General features: G+C 33.1%; 1 protein-coding gene across 4 annotated transcripts; it reads left to right on the top strand.

The window, feature by feature from the left end:
* The first annotated feature begins 5,650 nt into the window (after window positions 1-5,650).
* LOC100785394 (paladin) lies at window positions 5,651-20,377 on the top strand. Of its 4 annotated transcripts, XM_003535258.4 has the most exons (19): window positions 5,653-5,968; window positions 6,061-6,192; window positions 6,639-6,710; window positions 6,912-6,982; window positions 7,111-7,210; window positions 7,301-7,399; window positions 7,732-7,858; window positions 9,823-9,956; window positions 10,038-10,097; window positions 10,308-10,543; window positions 12,508-12,937; window positions 13,702-14,025; window positions 14,161-14,763; window positions 14,852-15,025; window positions 16,446-16,676; window positions 16,759-17,042; window positions 17,407-17,691; window positions 17,954-18,076; window positions 19,733-20,377. In XM_003535258.4, exons 1-19 carry the CDS (start codon window positions 5,816-5,818, stop codon window positions 19,863-19,865), a joined length of 3,771 nt encoding a protein of 1,256 aa, XP_003535306.1. In that variant the 5' UTR covers window positions 5,653-5,815; the 3' UTR covers window positions 19,866-20,377. The 4 variants fall into 4 exon arrangements, with proteins under 4 accessions (XP_006589083.1, XP_006589082.1, XP_003535306.1 ...); XM_006589019.3 differs by lacking the exon at window positions 10,038-10,097 and having other exon boundaries at window positions 5,652-5,968; XM_006589020.4 differs by lacking the exons at window positions 17,954-18,076; window positions 19,733-20,377 and having other exon boundaries at window positions 5,651-5,968; window positions 17,415-17,627.
* The last annotated feature ends 1,304 nt before the right edge of the window (window positions 20,378-21,681 follow it).

Raw genomic sequence — 21,681 nt, 5'->3', positions numbered from 1 at the left:
GATTGAAACAAGTCTCCCGCCAATGGTATTTGGAATTTCATGAGGTCCTCACTTCATTCGATTTTGAAGATAACATCATGGATCAATGTATATACCAGAAGGTCAGTGGGAGTAAGATTTGTTTTCTTGTGTTATACGTGGATGACATTTTGCTTATGACTAATGATAAGGGTTTGCTATATGAGGTGAAACAATTTTTCTCGAAGAACTTTGATATGAAGGATATGGGAGAAACATCTTATGTCATTGGCATTAAGATCCATAGGGAAAGATCTCGAGGCATTTTGGGTTTGTCTTAAGAGACTTATATCAACAAAGTTCTAGAGAGGTTTAACATGAAATATTGTTCACCAAGTGTAGCTCCTATTATGAAGGGTGACAAACTTGATTTGAGCCAATGCCTAAAAAAATGATTATGAGTGGGAACATATGAAGAAATTTCCATATGCTTTAATTGTTGGAATCCTTATGTATGCTCAGGTTTGCACCAAACCAAACATTACATATGATGATGGAGTTTTGGGAAGATATCAGAGTAATCTAGGTGTTGACCACCGAAAAGATGCAAAGAAGGTGATCAGATATCTTCAAGGAACAAAAGACTACATGCTCATGTACAGACAAACTAATGATCTGTAGGTGATTGACTACTCTGATTTAGACTATGCTGGCTGCATTGATTGTCGAAAATCAAAATCTAGTTACATTTTCATGCTAGCTGGTGGAGCTATATCTTGGAGAAATGCCAAGCAAACCTTGACTGCTACTTCTACTATGGAAGCGGAGTTCGTTTCCTGTTTCGAGGCTACCTGACATGGTGTATGGTTGAAGAGTTTCATATATGAGCTTAGAGTTGTGGACTCTATTTCTAGGCCATTGAAATTGTACTGTGGCAACTCTATTGTAGTGTTTATGGCTAAGAACAATAAAAGCAGAAGTCGACGTAAGCACATCGACATTGAGTATTTAACTATAAGAGAACGTGTTAAGGAAAAGAAAATGGTCATCGAACACATGAGCACTGAGTTGATGATTGTCAATCCTTTGACTAAAGGCATGCCACCAAAGAATTTTAAGGATCATGTAGTACAAATGGGACTTGGTTCCATGATGTTATTTCATTGTACGTACAATTGTTATTTTTGAAATTCTTATTTAGTTTGATGTTTTCTCATATGGTTTTGTGCATATATTCATTTATTTATTTTGAGAAATATCATTAAGTTTAGATTTTGAATAAATATATGGTTTATTCATTAAGTTGAGAGCTAGCATTTAAAGACTTGATATATTGTGATACATGGACGATAATACTCGCTATTAGAGAACCTATCACCATGACTCATATATTTTGTTTCTTGTTATGACTAATGTTGGGTTAAATGGACCAAGTGGGAGAATGTTGGATTTTCCTGGTTTAGCGAAACAAACTTGCTTTGTTTTTGAATGAATTCCTATTTCTATTTTATGGGAAGAACCATTTCCATTATGGTCTATTTTCCTTTCACGTTCAACCCACGTTGAGCAATGTTTAACAAGTAATGTTCAACAACACCCCATGATCTTATTCATACCTACATTTTGATCCACGAAGGTTGAGCTCTGAGATAGGTAGATCTTTATAAATAGAATCGGGTGCTCTTAGTTTTACATCACCAAACATACTTCTCTCTTCAGATAAACACACCATCGAGTTTGAGTGAGTGAAGGTATGAAAAGCTAAAATTGTGAAGGCTAAAGAAGGTTAATAGCAATGGCTAGAGGTAGGTACCTATGAAATTTATTTTTCTTCTCTGCTTCTGCTGTTTGATCTAAATGTGTGGCTTATGGTTGTCAACATGTTTAGATCGATATTTAGATTTTATACTGTAACCATTCATCACAACAACGCAAACACAATTTTATGCTATTAATGAATATAAGCAAATTATAAAAGTGTGTTTTAATTTGGAATGTATACTAATAAGTAATTGAAATGTAGAATTTGGTGGCAATAGGATGTAGAACCATCCCTTAAAAAAAGATGCAGAATCAAACCCAAAATAAGGAAAAAATAAGGAAAAGTATATTAGAGAAAAAGGAAGATCAATGTGAACAACACCACTCCTTTCGTTTCAAACATGTTTTTGTTTTTATGCTAACTACCAATCATTGGACACAAATTAATTAACAAATAAAACCAAAGAAAATGAAAAAAGCTATGATAAACTAAAATGGCTAGGGTAAGTGTTCGAGTGCAATTATTGTTGTCGAAAACTCATCGGCAAATTACAGGTTTGTCGGGGAGCACAAAGATTGGTGAACACTTCCTTCCTACTTCTATAGTGGCCTTCGACTAAGAGATGATGACAAAAATGGACCCTTTACATTGCCACTTTGAGCTTTTCTTCAATTCGGTATGGGTCAGGTTTCCTCCCATAGATTGCAACTCATTTGCCTTTTTTGGGTGTGGCGAGGGAAAAATAAAACAAAAAACTGCAACGCTAGAGGCGATGGCCATAATGCAGGATTTGGGGAAAAAGGGGAAGGAGGCAGTGAAGGAGGATTGGTGGGTAACAATGACATTTGTGGCAATGATGGGTGGTGACCCAATTGCCAGAGACAATGGAAAGGGAGACAAAGTAAAATAGGGAAAACTTTGATGTGGAGGGTGTATGATAAAAGTGTGTTGTACCTTAGATTAATCTAAGGATTCACAATAATTGTACACTGTGGATCACTTGTGATAGTGGTCCACCCTAAACACCATTCGTAAAATATATGTTTGTGTCTTCTTTTAATTTGATTTATGATTTTACTCCCTCATAATTTTTTTATTGCTTTTAATCCCTCATAAATTGTTATATTTTATTTTTAATTTTTGATATTAATTTAAAATGTGATAACTTAACGAATATAAATCGTGTGAAAAATCTTCTTTTTAAATGTTCATTTTTTTAATATTTATGGGTGTTTCTTTTCATATGCTAGAAAATTTTCAGTAATTAAAAATCACAAGAAACTTAAATATAAAATTTCCAAGTATAAATTCTATTTATCAATTAACAATTAAAATTAACGTTAAAGATTAAAAATAAAACAAAATAACTTATGATGATTAAAATTGTTAATGAATAAAAGCATTAGGGACTAAAATTAGTTAATTTTTTTAATTAAAAACTAAAATCGAATATATTTAATTAGTAAATAAAAATATAATTAATTCAAATAAAATTGCGAGTAACGAAACACTTACATCAACATAAAATAAAAAACCTACTAGTCTAAAACATATTTTATCCTTTGTTATCAACATAAAGAGTTATTCAATACTTTGTTTCTTATGTGGATAAGACGTACATTTCACTAATTATTATTTTAACTAATAAAATAATAACTCTTTCAATTATTCTCGAAAGGAAAACTTTTTCAATTATGGATTTTATTGATATGCATAAATAAATTTTTACACCCTCAAATTATAACATTTATTTTTTATAAAAAAAATTGAATCTTATCCTAACTATTTTAAATTATGAATTGTAATTAGTTTACAGTATATAACAATTAAACTCTTAAATTATATGAAATTGTTTTATTTTTATTTTTAACTTTATTTATATCTATTAATTATAAATTTCTATTATAATATTGTTCATATACTTAAATATATATATATATATATATATATATATATATATATATTAAATAATTGAATAAAAATTTTCATCACGTGCAATAATGCAAACTAGAATACTAGTCATATGTAATAAAAACATATCCATGTTATTGCATTATAGATAATAAATGATACATACACAATTTAGAGAATGAAACTTCCGCCATCTTCACTCTCTTGATTAAACATTATCAACATTTTTTCTTTCTTATCCTTTTGGGTATATCTCTACAACTAATTAAAAAAAAAATATATCATTCAATCATCTTAAACTCTTAAACTATCTTATTTTTTTTTATCATTATATGTATAATTGATTTTTTAATCCTTTTTTTTAACATACACTCTTTTAATTAAATTTAAGCAATTTTTTTAAAAGAGGTTATAAAAATATAATCAGGAGTGATAGTCTCACTCTTCCACTCTTTTATTAACATTCTCAATACTTTTTTTGTATTTTTTGTTATAAAGTTGCATTTCACTGAGTAATTCTGCAATTAGCCAAAAACTTTTTCCCATAATCATATAAAATTATCTTGTATTCTTATTTTTATCTTAATATATTTTATCTCTATATCTAAATTATATTTTAACATTTTTCTCGTAAATAATCTCTTTTCAAAAATTAATTTTTATAGTAAATTTAAAATATATTTTATACATAAAAAGTATTTAATTGCAATATTATTTACATGATTAATTTTTTTATTACAATTTTTAATTTTATAAATATAAGCATATCTTATATATTGCATATGTTAAAATACTACTTATTTATAAATAAGCTGTAATTAGTATTATCATTTGATTGTATATGGATATTATCTAAAAAGATTATAATTTAATTTTATTAATTTTGTTTTAATACAAATTTAACATGGTTTTTATTTGCTAGACATGCATTTTTACCAAAAAAAAAAATCCAAAATATATTTCATTTCTTCAAATAAGTCCTTCAACTTTGTCACTTACTATTAATCTAGTCCCCAAACAGGACTATATTGTTCTTTCGGACTACTTTTTATTATAATTTTTACTATCTTCAAATACCTAAATATCTTATCTCAATTTCTCATATACATGGACACCAAATTAATTTTTCATGAATTAAATACCTAAATATCTTCTATCCTTCCTCTTTCCTAATCCTAAATATATCATAATTTAGTTTTTTTTAGAAATGACTAACTTTTTTTTTTTTGTAACATATGACCTAACTTTGTGAAGCTTGACTATTCTAAAAACTTTTTTTCGTAAGCATGTTCTTCCATAAAGTATTTTAGTATCACACTTTGAAAAGGAAGAAAATATTCATATTCTTATTTCATTCTTATTTGTTAGGAGGTTGTTTGTCCTTTTCAATCTCTCAACTTTTTATTTATTTATTTATTTATATACCTGATATTCGTAATCACACACCCTTTTTATTTTATTCTCTTTTATCTTTATCTCTAAATTGAATTATAATAATATAATAATCCATTATAATCCAAAAAGTATAGTTTACATATTCAAAATATTTAATAATTATAAATTTTAAATCTAATCTAATTTATATATTAAAAAATATTTATTTGTTATAAATTTAATCATATAAAGTTAGATATTTTTTTATATAAAAACTAAAATACTAATTTTTAAGAGTTTGTATATAAAAAATGTTTGGGGTCAATTTATTCTTTTTAAGAGAATAAAAATAAAAAATGAGTACGTGTGAAGCATTAATCACTTGTTTGTTAGCACCACTCATATTTCACTCAATGTATAAAAAAGGATTCTGCCAACGATTGTTATAAAATGGTTGTCGTCATCAAAGAATTTTTAATATGTTAAACTCTACATTAAACATTTTTAATTTTTGAAAATAAAAATTAAATGGTGATTGTTATGTATTTAATTAATGCAACAAAATATTAATGTTTAATTTTCAATCAGTGTCATAGTTACTCATTTATTTGAACAGATAGCAAAAGAACAAAAGCATGAGGACCTCATAAAGTTGTTTTTAATTCGGAACGTGAATGAAAACAAGAGAAGTAGCAAAAATAAAGTTTGGATTAGGATTAGGAAAAAAAGAAGAAGAAGGATAAGAAGGAAGATAAAATTGAGAGTGATGAGAGTTGTTGTTTGAAGGAGCAGTAGAAGAAGAAGAAGAAGATGACATCGATACCGAAAGAGCCAGAGGAGGTGATGAAGCGGAGAGGAGGATCCGTGTTGGGAAAGAAAACCATTCTCAAGAGCGACCATTTCCCCGGTTGCCACAACAAGCGCTTGCATCCTCACATCGATGGCGCTCCAAATTACCGTCAAGTACGATCATAGGATCATCGTTTCTTTTCGCTTCTTTTCAATTCTCATCATGTTGTTGTTGTTGTTGATGCTGCTAACTGACTCTCTCTCAGGCTGAGTCGTTACTCGTGCACGGTGTTGCCATCCCAACCACCGATGGAATTCGAAACGTTCTCAAGCACATTGGTGCTCGAGCTGAGGGCAAGAAAGCGCAAGTTCTTTGGATTAACCTTCGTGAGGAACCGGTATGTATTTATAATATTATTTTATATATTACGTTCTGTTTCTACTGAATTTTACTCTTCTGATAACTGATATATCCTCTACTTCAGTTTCTGCTAACACGAGAAGCTTATTTTATTTTTTCTTCTTCTTATTTTCTTCTCCCGTAAGTGCTTACGGGGAAGTTTATCTAAACTGGCCCGTACATGCACTACAAAATATGAATTACGTGTGTGCTCTTTGCTTGTGCTTCTGGATTTATGAGGAGGACTATCTAGGTCTAGGATCAGTTCAACGTAATCAATAAATATTCGCCACCAATATATTCGTGGCCGAGTTTTTGTTTGGCTGACATTCGTTGAACTTTTATTCTTCTGGCTCTGAATCTGATGATTGACTCTGTTTCAGTAAGATTCTCAGCAGCATCGATCACTCTTTAGTTTTCATTCTCTTACGCTCTTGAAATCAGGTTGTGTACATTAATGGACGTCCCTTTGTTTTGCGTGACGTGGAGAGGCCATTTTCCAACCTTGAATACACGGTATTGATTCATTTTGATATATCCTGTTCTCTTTGTGGTCGATATTCGTGAGGTTATTATGTCTTGGTTCTAAGCTGATGTATTGTGATTTGTGATACTCAACACTTTGGGATTAACTTGATTCAGTTGAATCGAGCTCATTGATGTTTCAACTGAAATTCGTCCGGCTTTTAATAGTTTTGCCTCTTTGTATGTAATCAGGGAATTAATAGGGAAAGAGTTGAACAAATGGAAGCTCGATTGAAAGAAGACATTTTGATGGAAGCTGCAAGGTATGGCTGTGGTTCCTTTTGGTACTTCCCCCTAGTATGCACTGTGGAATTCATGGCATGGATGCCTTAACTGCTATCTAAACTTGCATTGCATGACAAGCAATCTTATTTTTGAAATGGCATAACAGATATGAAAATAAGATCCTTGTGACTGATGAACTGCCAGATGGTCAGATGGTGGACCAATGGGAATCAGTGTCATGTAATTCTGTGAAGACACCACTAGAGGTATGGGTTAAACTTATTTACAGTGGGAGTGTGATTCTACTCAATCATTTTGCTGAACAAAATGCGCCGAAGTTATTTTCTTGGCTGTAGGTGTACCAGGAATTACAAGTGGCAGGATACCTTGTTGACTATGAACGTGTTCCTATAACTGATGAAAAATCCCCAAAGGAATGGGATTTTGATATTTTGGTTAGTTCTTGTGTATTAAATATTTATTCGAATAAAAGCTTATGAACAAGTTTTGTTTGCATGGCAATTATGCTTGATCCTGATTCATGATTTCATCCCATTTGTTTTGATGCCATTTCCTGGACATGTATTCCCTTAATCCAATCAAGAGCTTGGATGATGTAGTATCCTTTATTGTCTTCTCAATGACCGTCTAATAAACATTGTGATAATATTAATATATTTTATTTTGGTACAGTTGCAATAGTTATTGACATAGCAGAAATACTCATATTTAGTTTCCTGAAACCAATGACTTCATGTATCTTAGACACTCTTCGTCTTGATTTTAGGTTCATAAAATTTCACAAGCTGATGTAAATACAGAGATCATTTTTAATTGTCAAATGGGGCGTGGACGAACTACAACTGGAATGGTCATTGCAACTTTGTTTTACCTCAATCGAATTGGAGCTTCTGGTACCTATTTTATTTCAATTTTAACTTTTCTTATATCAACTTCTTTGCTTTTATTTTCCATTTAATTTCATGTATTTCATTGTTCATCACTTCAAATTTGATCTCAAGTTAATGATGTTTTGCATAGTTACATATTTAGCATCTGATGTTAAGATGCATATTTTTTCTGTTTGATGAAAAAATGATAATTTTCTTTAAGATGCACTGCTTTGCCACACTGATACAGTGATACCATAGCACATGAATAAGCATTCCAGTATTTGGTTAAAATGAAATGTCTATAGGTTTTTCAATTTATGTGGCAATTTTTTTGTAAAGCAACATTAGGCAGCAAGTGCATCCTTTTAGTACTTAGAATGTGTTTGAATAGCCATCACTCACATTGAACACTTATGACCATGAGAGTGGGATTGGTGTTCAACATGCCTCAGAAAGTTACAACGAAGTAAAACAAACATACCCTTAGTAGTACTACTGTCTACCCTGGTTGTGTTACATGTTATGAGTTTTCTGGAAGAGCAGCTAACTATTTCTCTAGCTTCTTGTAAAAAGTTATACTTACAGAAATACAGCTCTTTAGGTTTTTTCTGTAGGGTATATTTTTGTTCATACTACTTCTAGTTACAGGTTTCTTGTCTGGCTAGACCACAGGATTGCCATGTGAGTCAGTATATATGTATGAATGATTCTACCATATTACCAGAGAGCACTAACCTACAATAACAGTAAGAAAAAGCTCAATAGTCAATGCACCTGTTGGATTGAGCAATGATGGGCTGAACTAGGTAGTAGGTTGGGATTATCTGTTTTCAAATCCTTACCCATACATACATAAGGGATTTGTTCCAAGAAATTGAGGTTATGATGCATTTGGTAAACATGTTAGAATGGATCAGAACATGTGTTCTATTATAGGTTTGGTTTATTTTAAGAATAAGACAGATCTGGATACGAGGTTAAATAAGTAGTATATCTTGGTTGCACTAAAGGGTGGAAATAAAGAACTACTTTACCATTTATTTCTTTTTATTGAAAAAATTACTAACATTTCTCAATCAGACCGGACTCGCTGGAGTTGTTGCCAGTGCTGTCAGTGATGGAGGAGTGGCTGGGGGTAGAACTGGTGTAGACCCATTGCTGATACATGTGATTTTGTGGTGCTGCCAATTCTCTTTCACAGCTCAACATTCTGGCCATGAACCACCGAAAGCTCTCCTTCGTAGCTGGTCTATGGAATGGTCTCATAAACCAATTCCTTCTCTTTCCCTTCTACTTCACATAATAAATAGGTTTTCAATTTTCTTGAACTAGTTTCTATTTGGTGATTCAATGCCTTGAAACTGTGGCTTTTTCCTATTTTAGATTGTTGATTGTGATTTTCTCTCTCTGTTTTGGTTTTATTTTCAATAGTACCTTGAAAAATAAAAGCTTGGATTGATATGCTATGATGAAGTGTGCTCTTCTGGTATTTATTCATATTTTCAGAAGCAATCTTGATTATGGAATGACATGACTGATAGCCTATTACTACATAATGTAGGGATAGACTAATACTAAATAATCTAGGGGTGTCAGGAATTATTGTTTTGGAACCAAAGAGAAGTTGAAATTTGGGTCAGGATATGGTTATAAATTGAAGAAAGTATTATGTTCACTTAAATAGGTGTCAAATGCAAAATAGGACACTTGTTCCTGTTGTTCTAGAGTTTCTGAACACACTATGTAGTACATCAATGTCCCATGCTCTTCCCTCCTATCAGCATACCAAATGCTACCTGTTAGGGTATTTACTGAATTATCCTTGTTCACTTAGAAAAATAATTGGACTTAAGCTTACAATTATTGAATTTCTTTAATGATTTCAATCAATTTATCCTTTCTTCTTTGTCATTCAGTTTAGATCATAGGGTTACCGGTTGAATTTTCATTTAAAAAAATGTTGAATTTATCCAAATACATGATAGGGATTCCAAGAAGCAATTCAGTTGGTAGAGTTTCTCAATGCTTGACTAATGTTGCTGACTATATACCAAATTCAGAGGAGGCAATTCGAAGGGGAGAATATACAGTCATAAGAAGCTTGATTCGGGTGTTAGAGGTATTGCTGTATTGGTATCAGCTTTAATATTTCTTTTAGACAATATAACATGTTTGTCCTAAATAGTTGACTTACTTCCAGGGTGGTGTTGAGGGGAAAAGACAAGTGGACAAAGTCATTGATAAGTGTGCCTCAATGCAGGTATCTGTTTTGAGGATAGCCTCAGTATTCCAAGCGAGGAATAGTCTCACACCCAAAGGGTTTGAGAAAACCTTGCAAGGACAGGAACCCCCCTCCTAAGTTGGCTGTTTATACTGTTTCTTAGATGTTGCAAATTTCTTGTACTTGGAGGTTGGCATTTTGTGTATCATAAAATTACCTCATTTATTTCTTGTTTTGCTTTTATTTCAGAACTTGCGTGAAGCAATTGGCACCTACCGTAATAGCATTCTGTGGCAACCAGATGAGATGAAAAGAGAGGCATCACTTTCTTTTTTTGTGGAGTACTTGGAAAGATACTACTTTTTAATATGTTTTGCTGTATACATACATTCAGAAATGGCTACACTCTGTTCGAGTTCTGTGGATCGTAGTAGTTTTACTGACTGGATGAGGGACAGGCCAGAGCTCTACAGCATTATTCGCAGGTTACTTTTTTCCCCAATAATTATGTGAAGTCTTAATTTTGCTGATTTTCTTTCATAATGTTGAGGGCGAGCCCTGGTGCAGCGGTAAAGTTGTGCCTTGGTGACTTGTTGGTCATGGGTTCGAATCCGGAAACAGCCTCTTTGCATATGCAAGGGTAAGGCTGCGTACAACATCCCTCCCCCATACCTTCGCATAGCGAAGAGCCTCCGGGCAATGGGGTACGAAGTTTTTTTTTTTTCTTTCATAATGTCACTTGGTCTATGGACCCGTGTCTATTGGTTACTGAATCAAACTGATTGTGACCAGTGAATTGTTTTGGGCCAAGTATACCTACCTAGTGTCAAGTTTGTCAAACTCGATAATCTGTGTAAACTTTTGGAACTTTGATAGACTTGACTTGTAAAATCGTAAGAGTTTTCCTGGAAAAAAAATAATATTAAAAACCTATTAGTGGCATATATGCATAAAATAATACTCTTAGCACAATAATAATTCAACATTTCAACTCCATAATAAAGTAGAGTAGCAACCCACAATAATAAAGTGCGATAGTACAATAGTGCCAATTAAGACCAACCTACATAAATGACCAAATCATTTATTAGTTTCAAAACTGAAAACATTTCAGAAGAGTATTTCTTCAAATCATTTGTGTCCTAGTAAAACAGTCACTGTGGGGTCAATGAGGGGCAAAAATTCCATTTGATTTCAAACTTTAACTCGCTTCTTGACTCGAGAATTTATGTGAGTTTAAACTAGTTAAAGAGTTTATCTAAAAAATTAACTCGTTTTCTCTACCTTGAATTGTAAACTTGTAACAGTTTACTAGCTAACTTGAGAGTTTGACGGCCTTTCCTAGCATTGAAAAATTGAACTACATTAATGCATTTGAGCTTGCTTGTATATTGAGACATCATATTTTGTTCAGTCTGAGGTGGTAGTTGTTAGTTGTCCTTGCACATTGGTACTTCTATTAAAGAAATCCTTGATGTTGATATTGTTTTTTAGGCTCAAAAGTTTAAATAATCAATCAAGTCTTGTCATCAAATATGCTAGTGTGGTTCTTAGATTGCCATTAGCTTTTGATAGTGAAGATCTCTAACGAGTTGTGATGATTGCATGATGCATGGTTAAGTTGAAATGCTTCTTGATTTTCCCAAAGATATCCTTTAAGGATTCCAATTTTTTCCCCCAAAGAAATGAGCCTTGATCTGGAAAATCTATTGGGACATTATGCTATGATTCTGTAGTACCTTTTTGACCTAACTAAACTTTGGCTACTTTGTTTGCTCGTTTGTGTGGCTTGACATCAGTTATCTGGATAGAGGCAAGATGAACTTGACTCCTTATGAAATATTCACTACCCTTATAGTTTAGGGATTTTTTTGGTTGATATTTATTAGAATTGGGAATGGACTAGGCCTAACTCAATAGTCTCACTCTCAAAAGTTAGCTTAAGGGTGGACAAAGTCATTAGAATGAGTATTTGGTCATAGCCTTAGCCAATGAAGGATCGTACCACACCTCTCATGCCTAGGCCTGTACATTTGGATCATGAGGTTTTTAGGATTGGACATCTTATGGCTCAACATTAGGATTGAATTGGTTTTGATGCTGTATTAGAGTTAAGAATAGACTTAGCCTAACTCAACCCCAAAAGCTAGCTCAAGGTGAAAGGATTGCTCAAGCCATGATAGGGACTATTTTGGTCATATCTCTTGCTGATGTAGGATCTTAACAGTATTCACTGAAAGCTGCTATAGAGTCTGCTAACAGTATGGCCTTTTCTTATCTAGTGTTCACCCCTCTCATTAGTCATTACTTGAAAAAAATTTCCCTTCATATTAGTAGGCCAATTATTCATGAATTAGATTTCTGATTGTATTTGTTAACTTGTTGACCTTATGATTGCTAATATTTGGCATGAATCATTTATTTCCTATGCTGCTTATTTGCATTGCAGGTTGTTGAGGAGAAATCCAATGGGTGCACTTGGATATTCCAATTTGAAGCCATCTCTAAAGAAGATAGCTGAATCTACTGATGGTCGTCCTTCTGAGATGAGTGTGGTTGCTGCCTTGAGAAATGGCGAAGTTCTTGGCAGTCAAACTGTTTTGAAAAGTGATCACTGTCCTGGATGTCAACATCCAAGATTACCCGAGAGAGTGGAGGGAGCACCAAATTTCAGAGAAGTTCCTGGGTTTCCAGTTTATGGGGTGGCAAATCCAACTATTGATGGTATTCGATCTGTCATTCGTAGGATTGGTAGCTCCAAAGGTGGACGCCCAGTACTTTGGCATAATATGAGAGAAGAACCTGTTATTTACATCAATGGGAAACCATTTGTTCTTCGTGAAGTTGAAAGACCATACAAAAACATGCTGGAATACACGGTAAAAATTACTTTGAATCTTTTACATACCTCTTCAATAAACTTTCAGGTTAAGGAAAGTGGTAGTGCAAACTAGATGTTGATTTTAGAAAAGTTGGTCTCTCCTGTGGTTTTCAATTCACTAGTTCATATACCTCATTTGGCTTTCCAAAATTATCTTGTAGACTGCAGTATGTCAATAGGATGTTGTCATTCTGTTGGCATGAGCTGGTGCATAATAGGGAGAATAGAGTGTCACTGGCATGGTGATATGTGTGTACAGTGTTGCCTTTATTATTTCTGCCAAAGATGCGATTGTGTCATTATAATACCGTCTGCTAGCTCTTAACTGCTTTACCTTGTATGAACACAGCACAGTTTCACTCCGAAATAATATTATGTGAGATAAACTGCAGAACTTATAATGTATGGTCTTGTCATGTGATTTGCTCTGACCTATCATACCCAAAGATTGAAATATGAAATTCATAGCTGAGTGTCGGTTGTAGGGGATATGTAACTGCACATGTGCACATACCTACACATACAGCATTGGTTGAATGCAATTTGACCCTATAAAATCTGGCCAAATCCCCTTCACTTTGTTTGCTGCAGGTTAGGGGAAATTTCAAAAAATATACACATTCATGCTAATGCTGAAGTAGATATAGCATGAAGCTTATCTAAGTAGAATCTAAGATGCCATTTGGTGCCTCATAATTTCACAGCAGTTTGTCAATTTTGTGCCAAATTCTCTGAATTGGATATTGCAATTTGTGCTTTCAGGGAATTGGTCGTGAAAGGGTAGAGAAAATGGAGGCTCGATTAAAAGAAGATATCCTACGAGAAGCTGAACAGTATGGCAATGCAATAATGGTTATCCATGAAACAGATGATGGGCATATATATGATGCTTGGGAGCACGTCACTTCTGAAATGATTCAAACCCCACTTGAAGTTTTTAAAAGCCTGGAGGCTGATGGATTTCCGATTAAGTATGCACGTGTTCCCATCACTGATGGAAAAGCTCCTAAAAGCTCTGACTTTGACACTGTGGCTTTCAATATTGCTTCTGCTGCTAAGGACACTGCTTTTGTTTTCAATTGTCAGGTAGTTTCTTCATCCTTTATCTCCTCTTCTGTATTCTTTGTGGACATCTTCATTTATATTTCTGTCTATTGGTTCTTCTCTTGCCTAGTATTTCTCTTTTCGTCTTTTACTGCTAATATCCCTTTCATATATCAGATGGGTAGGGGCAGGACAACCACTGGCACTGTCATAGCATGCCTTGTGAAACTTCGAATTGATTATGGAAGACCTATTAAAATATTGAGAGATGATATGACCCGTGAAGAAGCGGATGGGGGTTTCTCGGGTGGAGATGAAGTTGGGGGCTATGTTACTGCATTAACTCCTGATACTTTGCAAATAATGCCTGACGAGAAACAAAGTCATGCTTTTGGTATAAATGACATTCTCTTGTTATGGAAGATAACAGCATTTTTTGATAATGGGGTGGAGTGCCGGGAGGCCTTAGATGCTATTATTGATAGATGTTCTGCACTTCAAAACATTCGCCAAGCTGTTTTGGAATATAGAAAAGTATTCAATCAGCAACATGTTGAGCCTAGGGTAAGGAGGGTGGCATTATATCGTGGTGCTGAGTACTTGGAACGGTACTTCCGTCTTATTGCTTTTGCAGCATATCTTGGAAGTGAAGCATTTGATGGGTTTTGTGGACAAGCAGAATACAAAATGGCATTTAAGAATTGGATGCATGAAAGGCCAGAGGTGCAGGCTATGAAATGGAGCATCAGATTGAGACCAGGGCGATTTTTTACTGTCCCTGTAATTTTTTTTTCCTACTTAAAGTTATTTTTCTCCTGCCCCCAAAGGATTGAAGTAATTAATATTTCCTATTGTCATTTAATTGTAGGAAGAGTTGAGAGCACCACAAGAATCTCAGCATGGAGATGCAGTAATGGAGGCTTTCGTCAAAGCCCGGAGTGGTTCTGTTCTTGGGAAAGGCTACATACTGAAAACGTATTTCTTTCCTGGTCAGAGAACTTCTAGCCACATACAAATACATGGTGCACCACACGTTTACAAGGTAAGCCTACATATGTAAGGACTGATAAAGAAACAAACTATCATCAAATTTGTGATCCAGAGGGTCAGGCAACACATCCAGTGGAGACCTGCAGGATCATAAGTTGTTGGTAGAATTAGCATCTTTAATGTGTTATTGGTGTAAGTGTATTCATAATTCGGTTGCAGATTTCATTCTGATATTTGTTATCTTGTAATTGGATAATCTCATCTTCCACTGTTACGTTAGAGGTGGTTTTGAGTATCCTTTCTAATTATAGAATAGCAAGTCTTTTCATTGTTTTATTAAATTTAAAGGCTACCGTAGTGACATATATAAGCTTGTAAATTTCATCTTGATATTTCTTTTATCAACATAAGTGATATCATGGCAACCAAAAGAATTGGTAACAGAGTGCGATATATACAGGGTTTCTATGTCCAAAAGCTGGCCTCATTGTTTTAAAAACTGAAACTTACCTATTGCCAGATTAATCTGTTGAATTGTGAACTGGCCTGGTTATCAGTCTTTTGCCCCTGTAGATTGAGAACAGTGAAAAATTTGTCAACACTGGATTGAAACAATCAAAATACAGTTATAAAGTTATTTTTATCATTATGAATTGTAATCCATAAGTTTATGTATCTAATATCAATTTCTTTTTTTGATCTAATAATATATGAGCTTTACAATTACAACAATATTTTACTGATTGGGAAAGCTTATGGCCATTTTGTTTGAGAAAATGTTTTCTATTTTCATTTTCTGTTTTAAGTTTGTATAGGAAAAGTGAAAGCATAAAATGGAAAGGGAAAACAATAAAAAATGTTTTTACTGTTTCCTATATAAACTTTTTAAAACAGGAAACAAAGTGAAAATAATGTGGCACTTTTGTAAATAAAAGTGAAAATAGAAAACGAAAACAAAAAATGTTTTGTCAAACCAAACAACCCTTTATTTTCTTGGAAATAATCATTTCTTTTATTCAAAAGCTCTCTCAAGATGACAAAAAAAGGTGTTTAGTTCAACATAAACTGAATCAGAGATGTACTTAGACTATTGTATGTATTTAAATTCACTTACTATTAGATGTAACCCCTGGGCATGTCAATTCCCATGTCCACCTTGGCTCTGATCCCCTGCAATTCTTCATGGCATACACTCTCACAGTAGGAGATTGCTAACATTTTTAAAAAAACATCGTACCCCATTGTCCAGAGGCTCTTCGCTATGCGAAGGTATGGGGGAGGAAAGTAACTACCTACCTTTGAAAAGTAGGGAAGAAGTCTTATGATTTGTCCTTTGTACGAGTGTGTGAATTTTCACATGCTTATTATTTTTCTTGTGTGCATTATGAGAAGAGTATAATCAATGGAAATATAATGTGATATGGCGACTTTGGAAATATCATTATGCCTAAAACTTTTTTTCCCTGCCCAAGGTTGATGAATTCCCTGTGTATAGCATGGCAACTCCAACCATCTCTGGTGCGAAGGAGATACTATCCTATTTGGGTGCTAAGCCTAAAGCAAATGTCTCATCTGCTCAAAAAGTGATATTGACTGATCTGAGAGAGGAAGCAGTTGTCTATATCAAAGGCACTCCCTTTGTCCTAAGGGAGTTGAACAAACCTGTTGATACACTCAAGCATGTTGGAATCACTGGTCCTGCAGTATGTCATCTTGTACAATGTGTCTATTGGAACATATCACAAAATATAATATGTTGCACAACTCATGGTAACTGCAATGCAGGTGGAACACATGGAAGCACGATTGAAAGAAGATATACTAGCTGAGATTAGACAGTCTGGTGGGCTGATGCTGTTTCATCGTGAAGAATATGATCCTTCAACAAATAAGTCCAGCGTCGTTGGATACTGGGAAAATATTTTGGCAGATGATGTGAAAACACCTGCAGAAGTTTATTCCACCCTGAAAGATGAGGGATATGATATTATCTATTCGAGGATACCATTAACAAGAGAGAGAGATGCTTTGGCCTCTGACATTGATGCAATACAGTACTGTAAAGATGAGTAAGTATCCTTCTGTGTGTTAAGTGTTTATAAAGTTTGCTGATATTTTTTTTTCCTTGTGTGGACTGTGTCCATAAATACATTAACTAACCTATGGCTGTTAATAATTTAGCGGATGACTTTCTCTCCAAAATGCAATCACTAGAATCTAGTATTGTAAATTTATGATGGTTTGGATTATCACTAATGTATGGTGCTACTATCTAATGGGTTAAGGGAAGCAAAGATAAGAGTTGCTTTGTTCTTAATATGTTCCATGGGCATCTGTCTGCGTTCTGTTTAGGAACAATATCAATTGTTATTCTTTTGAAGTTATTCCTAGTTTATTTTTAATAATATACTTCTAAACTCTTGCCTTTTGTAGCTCTGCAGAGAGTTACCTTTTTGTATCACACACAGGTTTTGGGGGAGTTGCATATGCAATGGCCATAATCTGTATTAGACTAGGCGCAGAGGCAAGCTTTGCGTCCAAAGTCCCACAGCCATTGTTTGGTCCTCATCAGTGTGCTGCAACCGAAGAGAACTTGGCCTCTCGAGCTTCTAATGAAGCAGCACTCAAGATGGGTGACTATCGTGACATTTTGAGCCTTACAAGAGTTCTCATACGTGGTCCCCAAAGCAAAGCAGATGCTGATATTGTCATTGAAAGGTTATAAGCCAAAATTTGATCCCAAACTTTACTACCCTTATGATATTACCTATAAGAAAACATGTTTATCATCAAAGTGGATGTCATAATTATGTTCTTTCTGACCTTATTTTACCTTTGCAATTACTTTTTGTTTCGATCTTTGTGGTTATGAAATTTAGTAGATTTTGCTTCATTTTCCTGAAAAAAAATTAAATTGATTTGGAAACAGTTTAAATTATTTATTTTCATTGGATGTACTGAATTTTTCTTTGTTCAATAGATGTGCAGGTGCAGGGCATCTACGAGATGATATTCTTTATTATCATAAAGAATTTGAGAAGTTTACAGATGGTGATGACGAGGAACGAGCATATCTTATGGATATGGGTGTCAAGGCTTTGAGGTAAACTTACCTTCCCCACCTACTCAGTAATCAACATTAGTGTTAGAATTGGTACAATTGCACCACTCAACAACATTATTTTGATCATTACAACATTATAATCAATTATTATATAAAACTTGCTTGTGAAGTTTTGGAAAGTTAAAACAAGAATTAGTATAAGATCAAACAACCATTACTTTTGTTTCTTTGAAAAGTATAATTATATTCTAATTTCAATAAATGTTAATAGTGTAGAAAACTGTTTGAATAAACCATAATATCTTGCAATATTTTAGAGTATTTCTTCTCTTAGGATTAGATTCTCTATTTTCTTAGTTTCTTTGTTTCCTAATATTATATGATTGGTTAACGTATTTAGTTAGGATTATTAGTTAGTAAAAATTAGAGTTAGTACTTCAGTTTTATTAATGCATCACATCATCATAAGTCAACATCAATTTGATTGAATTTAGTCTTTGTTCACTCTTTTCTTCCTCCTACATCTAAAACCCCATAATTACAAGGCATCAAAGTGGTACCATTTTTAGGACTTGTCTCACCTTTCTTCCACTACCAAGTTCCTAAATGTGAAGCTCTCTTTATTTTACATGTTTTTTCCACTTCAAAATTAGTTGTCTCTCGCATTTGATATTCAGGTGTCCAAGGAAACTCCTCTTTCTTGTTTAGAAGTTACCGATCAGCCTCATAGGCTATTGGCCATCTTCAACATGTTCACAATGCTAAAATTGGTTGTTCATAACCTAGCTTAGCACTCTGCACTGTTGACCAATGCTGCCTTTCTGACCAGCGACTTTATCAAAAAGGTTTGTTCTATGTTCCTACAAAACCCAGAATCCCACTGCTATGCACATTAGATGATTTTGTCGTTGCTAGCATGTGAAGGCCTAGCTAGCACCACCCTGTCAATCTTGGTCTTGCCACTTCCACCATTTTGTTCACCGACATCCCTTGGATCTATTCTAGGGTTCAACCCATCCTTACCTGGTTCTAGTTTGTGGTTATTGAGAAACCCTATTTGAGTTTGTTGGGGGACATGTTTTGCTGCTGTTTTTAATCCCATTTCTCTGTAAACTCTTTCTCTTGACGTTTCCTATGTCCAAAATCCCACAATTGTGGGAGATCAAGAACCTACAAACTCAAAAACTCGTTCTATTAGGTGGAATTTCTAACATGATTCCTCACACAAGAGCCTTTTATTGTATTATATTTCTAACCCACCTTCTGTTGAAATCAAACTTTTATTAGAAGAACTGGGTAGTGGGGATTGAACTCTAGAGCACTTGATCGTAGAGGCATTGATACCATATTAAGAACCAACAGAGTCCCAAATGCCTTAGTTGTAAAGGTAAAGACTTGTAATTGGTTTTATATTAAATTTCTAACAAAATCAATGCTTGATTATGAAACTTTTGAACTGATGCACATTAAAAAAAAAAAATAGAAGCTTTTGAACATGATGTACATGATACATTCAATCCAATGGTGGATATTGTAAAAAAATAATTTTATAATACTTTCAACTCTATGTATATATTATATAATAGTTATACACACGTGGCCAGTGAATGTTGGCTTTTATATTTGTCGCATGTTGATGTAGGACATATATTATTTTGTTGTGTAGCTATTTTATGTTTCCCCCATCATTTGCAGGCGATATTTTTTCCTGATCACATTCAGATCTTACCTTTACTGCACCTCTCCTGCGAACATGAAATTTTCTGCATGGATGGATGCAAGACCTGAGCTTGGTCATCTATGTAACAATCTTAGAATTGATAAATAATATAGCAAAGCTTATAGTTATGTTAATAATGTACAGTTAGCATTTCGACATCCACTTCTTTCCCCTCCCCCTAGCCTGTCCAATACCCTAAAAATACATACTAGTTTGCAAACTTATGGCTCATAGGCAAAACAACGCATCCTTTAGTCAGCTTCTTTCTGACATTGGGGGCAAATATGGTACATAACTGTTGAAGGAGGAGCAATATCTGTTCGCGAAATCAAGTAGTCCAGAGCACAAGAATTTAGTTCACTGGACTCAATGAGCATTAGGTTACACTGTTAAGAGACGTTACATATTTTTATATATTGTATTGCTATTTTAGGGAGATTTGATTATAGGATCGGTGTAGTTAATTAGATTAATTACGTGGTCCTCCATGTCTTTGATTATTACTAGTTTCAAATCCATCTAGTATCTGTATAACCATTGGAATATGTTAGGTGGTAATTCTGCCAATGAACTTGGATGTATAACCGTATGAGAAGATATGGCCATCAATTTGAATAGTATGAAACTCTTGCCAATTCCCCTAATTAAAAACATTTCGAATGCCACAGGAGATACAGATTAATCAAATTATTTGTCTTAGACAACTAAGAAATTTACCTATCTCTAATTATTGAATTCCAGCAATTGAATGAAATTTTGAAAGGACAACAATATTATATGAATGTTATGCCGTTTACGTCAGTTTTAACTTTTAATGATTCTCTTGTTTGTTAGTGATAAATCACTTAAGACATTAATGATTTACTAAAAGAATGATATTTATATAACCGTATGTATTTTTTTTTTCTGTTGAAGATAGTATTTACCTTCCTTTCTTTATCTGTAATCAATTAAAAAATGTTAAAATAATTATGACTAAAATATTTTTTCTCATAAAATAAAAAATATTCATTTTTGGCCTTGTAAATTTGTTGTATGTTTTAGTCCCTATAAAATTGAAATATATCATTGTTTGATTTGGAATTAAGTTTGGCTTAATTGACCTTATCTTCAACTCATATAATGGTATATTTTAACTTTATAGGAATTAAAAACATCCTAAAAATATTTTAAGAGGATGTATTGGATTATGATTTAAAATAATTTTAAAAGATTTGTGGTATTTAATCAGTATTTTTAAATAATATAAATAAATCTTGTGATATTTAATTATGACTTTTAAATTTTTTTAAGCAAGACAACAAAATTTAATAATATTCAATTAGGATTTTTTTATAACTCATAATAAGTCATTTGATATTAAAAAATATACAAATTTTGATGGATTATTCAATGAATTTTAGTATAAAATATTTATCAAACAATCTTATTCAAACACTTGAAATTTTGTTAGCCTTTTTTCCTTTTTTTTCTCTACTGATTACCATACTTTCATTTTTTTCATCATACATATCCTCTTTTTTCTTTAATATTCTTCAAAAGGCATATATTATATATATTTTTCTTATTCTTTTGGAATAAAAAAATGTCAAATATACTTCTCTCCTCTGTACTTTTTTATTTGTTTTATAAATTAAATTAATGTTTGTCTTATGTGATAAGACTAATTATGCTTTTCTTATATTAATTATGATCATCATTTGCTCGATGTAATATTTTCATAAGTGTATCCCTTAATTTCGTCATCCCCATGATTCAATAATCTTCCTAATAATGCTCCTATCAATTTTTCACCATCACTAGTCTCTTAAAGTATGTTTGGATAGAAAATTTTAACTGAGGAAAGTAATTTATTAGAGAATTTGAATTTCTGTAATCTAGAATTCATTGTTTGGATGTTTTTTTGTGAAGAATTTAAAATTTT

The sequence above is a fragment of the Glycine max genome, chromosome 10 (assembly GCF_000004515.6).
Source record: "Glycine max cultivar Williams 82 chromosome 10, Glycine_max_v4.0, whole genome shotgun sequence".
NCBI classification, from domain to species: domain Eukaryota; kingdom Viridiplantae; phylum Streptophyta; class Magnoliopsida; order Fabales; family Fabaceae; genus Glycine; species Glycine max.
Note: the sequence above shows the minus strand (reverse complement) of the source record. Positions and strands in the feature narration are given on the sequence as shown.

What these genes read in the sequence shown, in the direction of transcription:
- LOC100785394 (XM_003535258.4), top strand. Translation starts at nt 5,816, where the DNA reads ATGACATCGATACCGAAAGAGCCAGAGGAGGTGATGAAGCGGAGAGGA. An exon ending in CTGTGAAGACACCACTAGAG is followed by an intron (nt 7,211 to 7,300) that starts GTATGGGTTAAA and finishes TCTTGGCTGTAG; the next exon opens with GTGTACCAGGAATTACAAGT. An exon ending in ATACAGTACTGTAAAGATGA is followed by an intron (nt 17,043 to 17,406) that starts GTAAGTATCCTT and finishes TGCCTTTTGTAG; the next exon opens with CTCTGCAGAGAGTTACCTTT.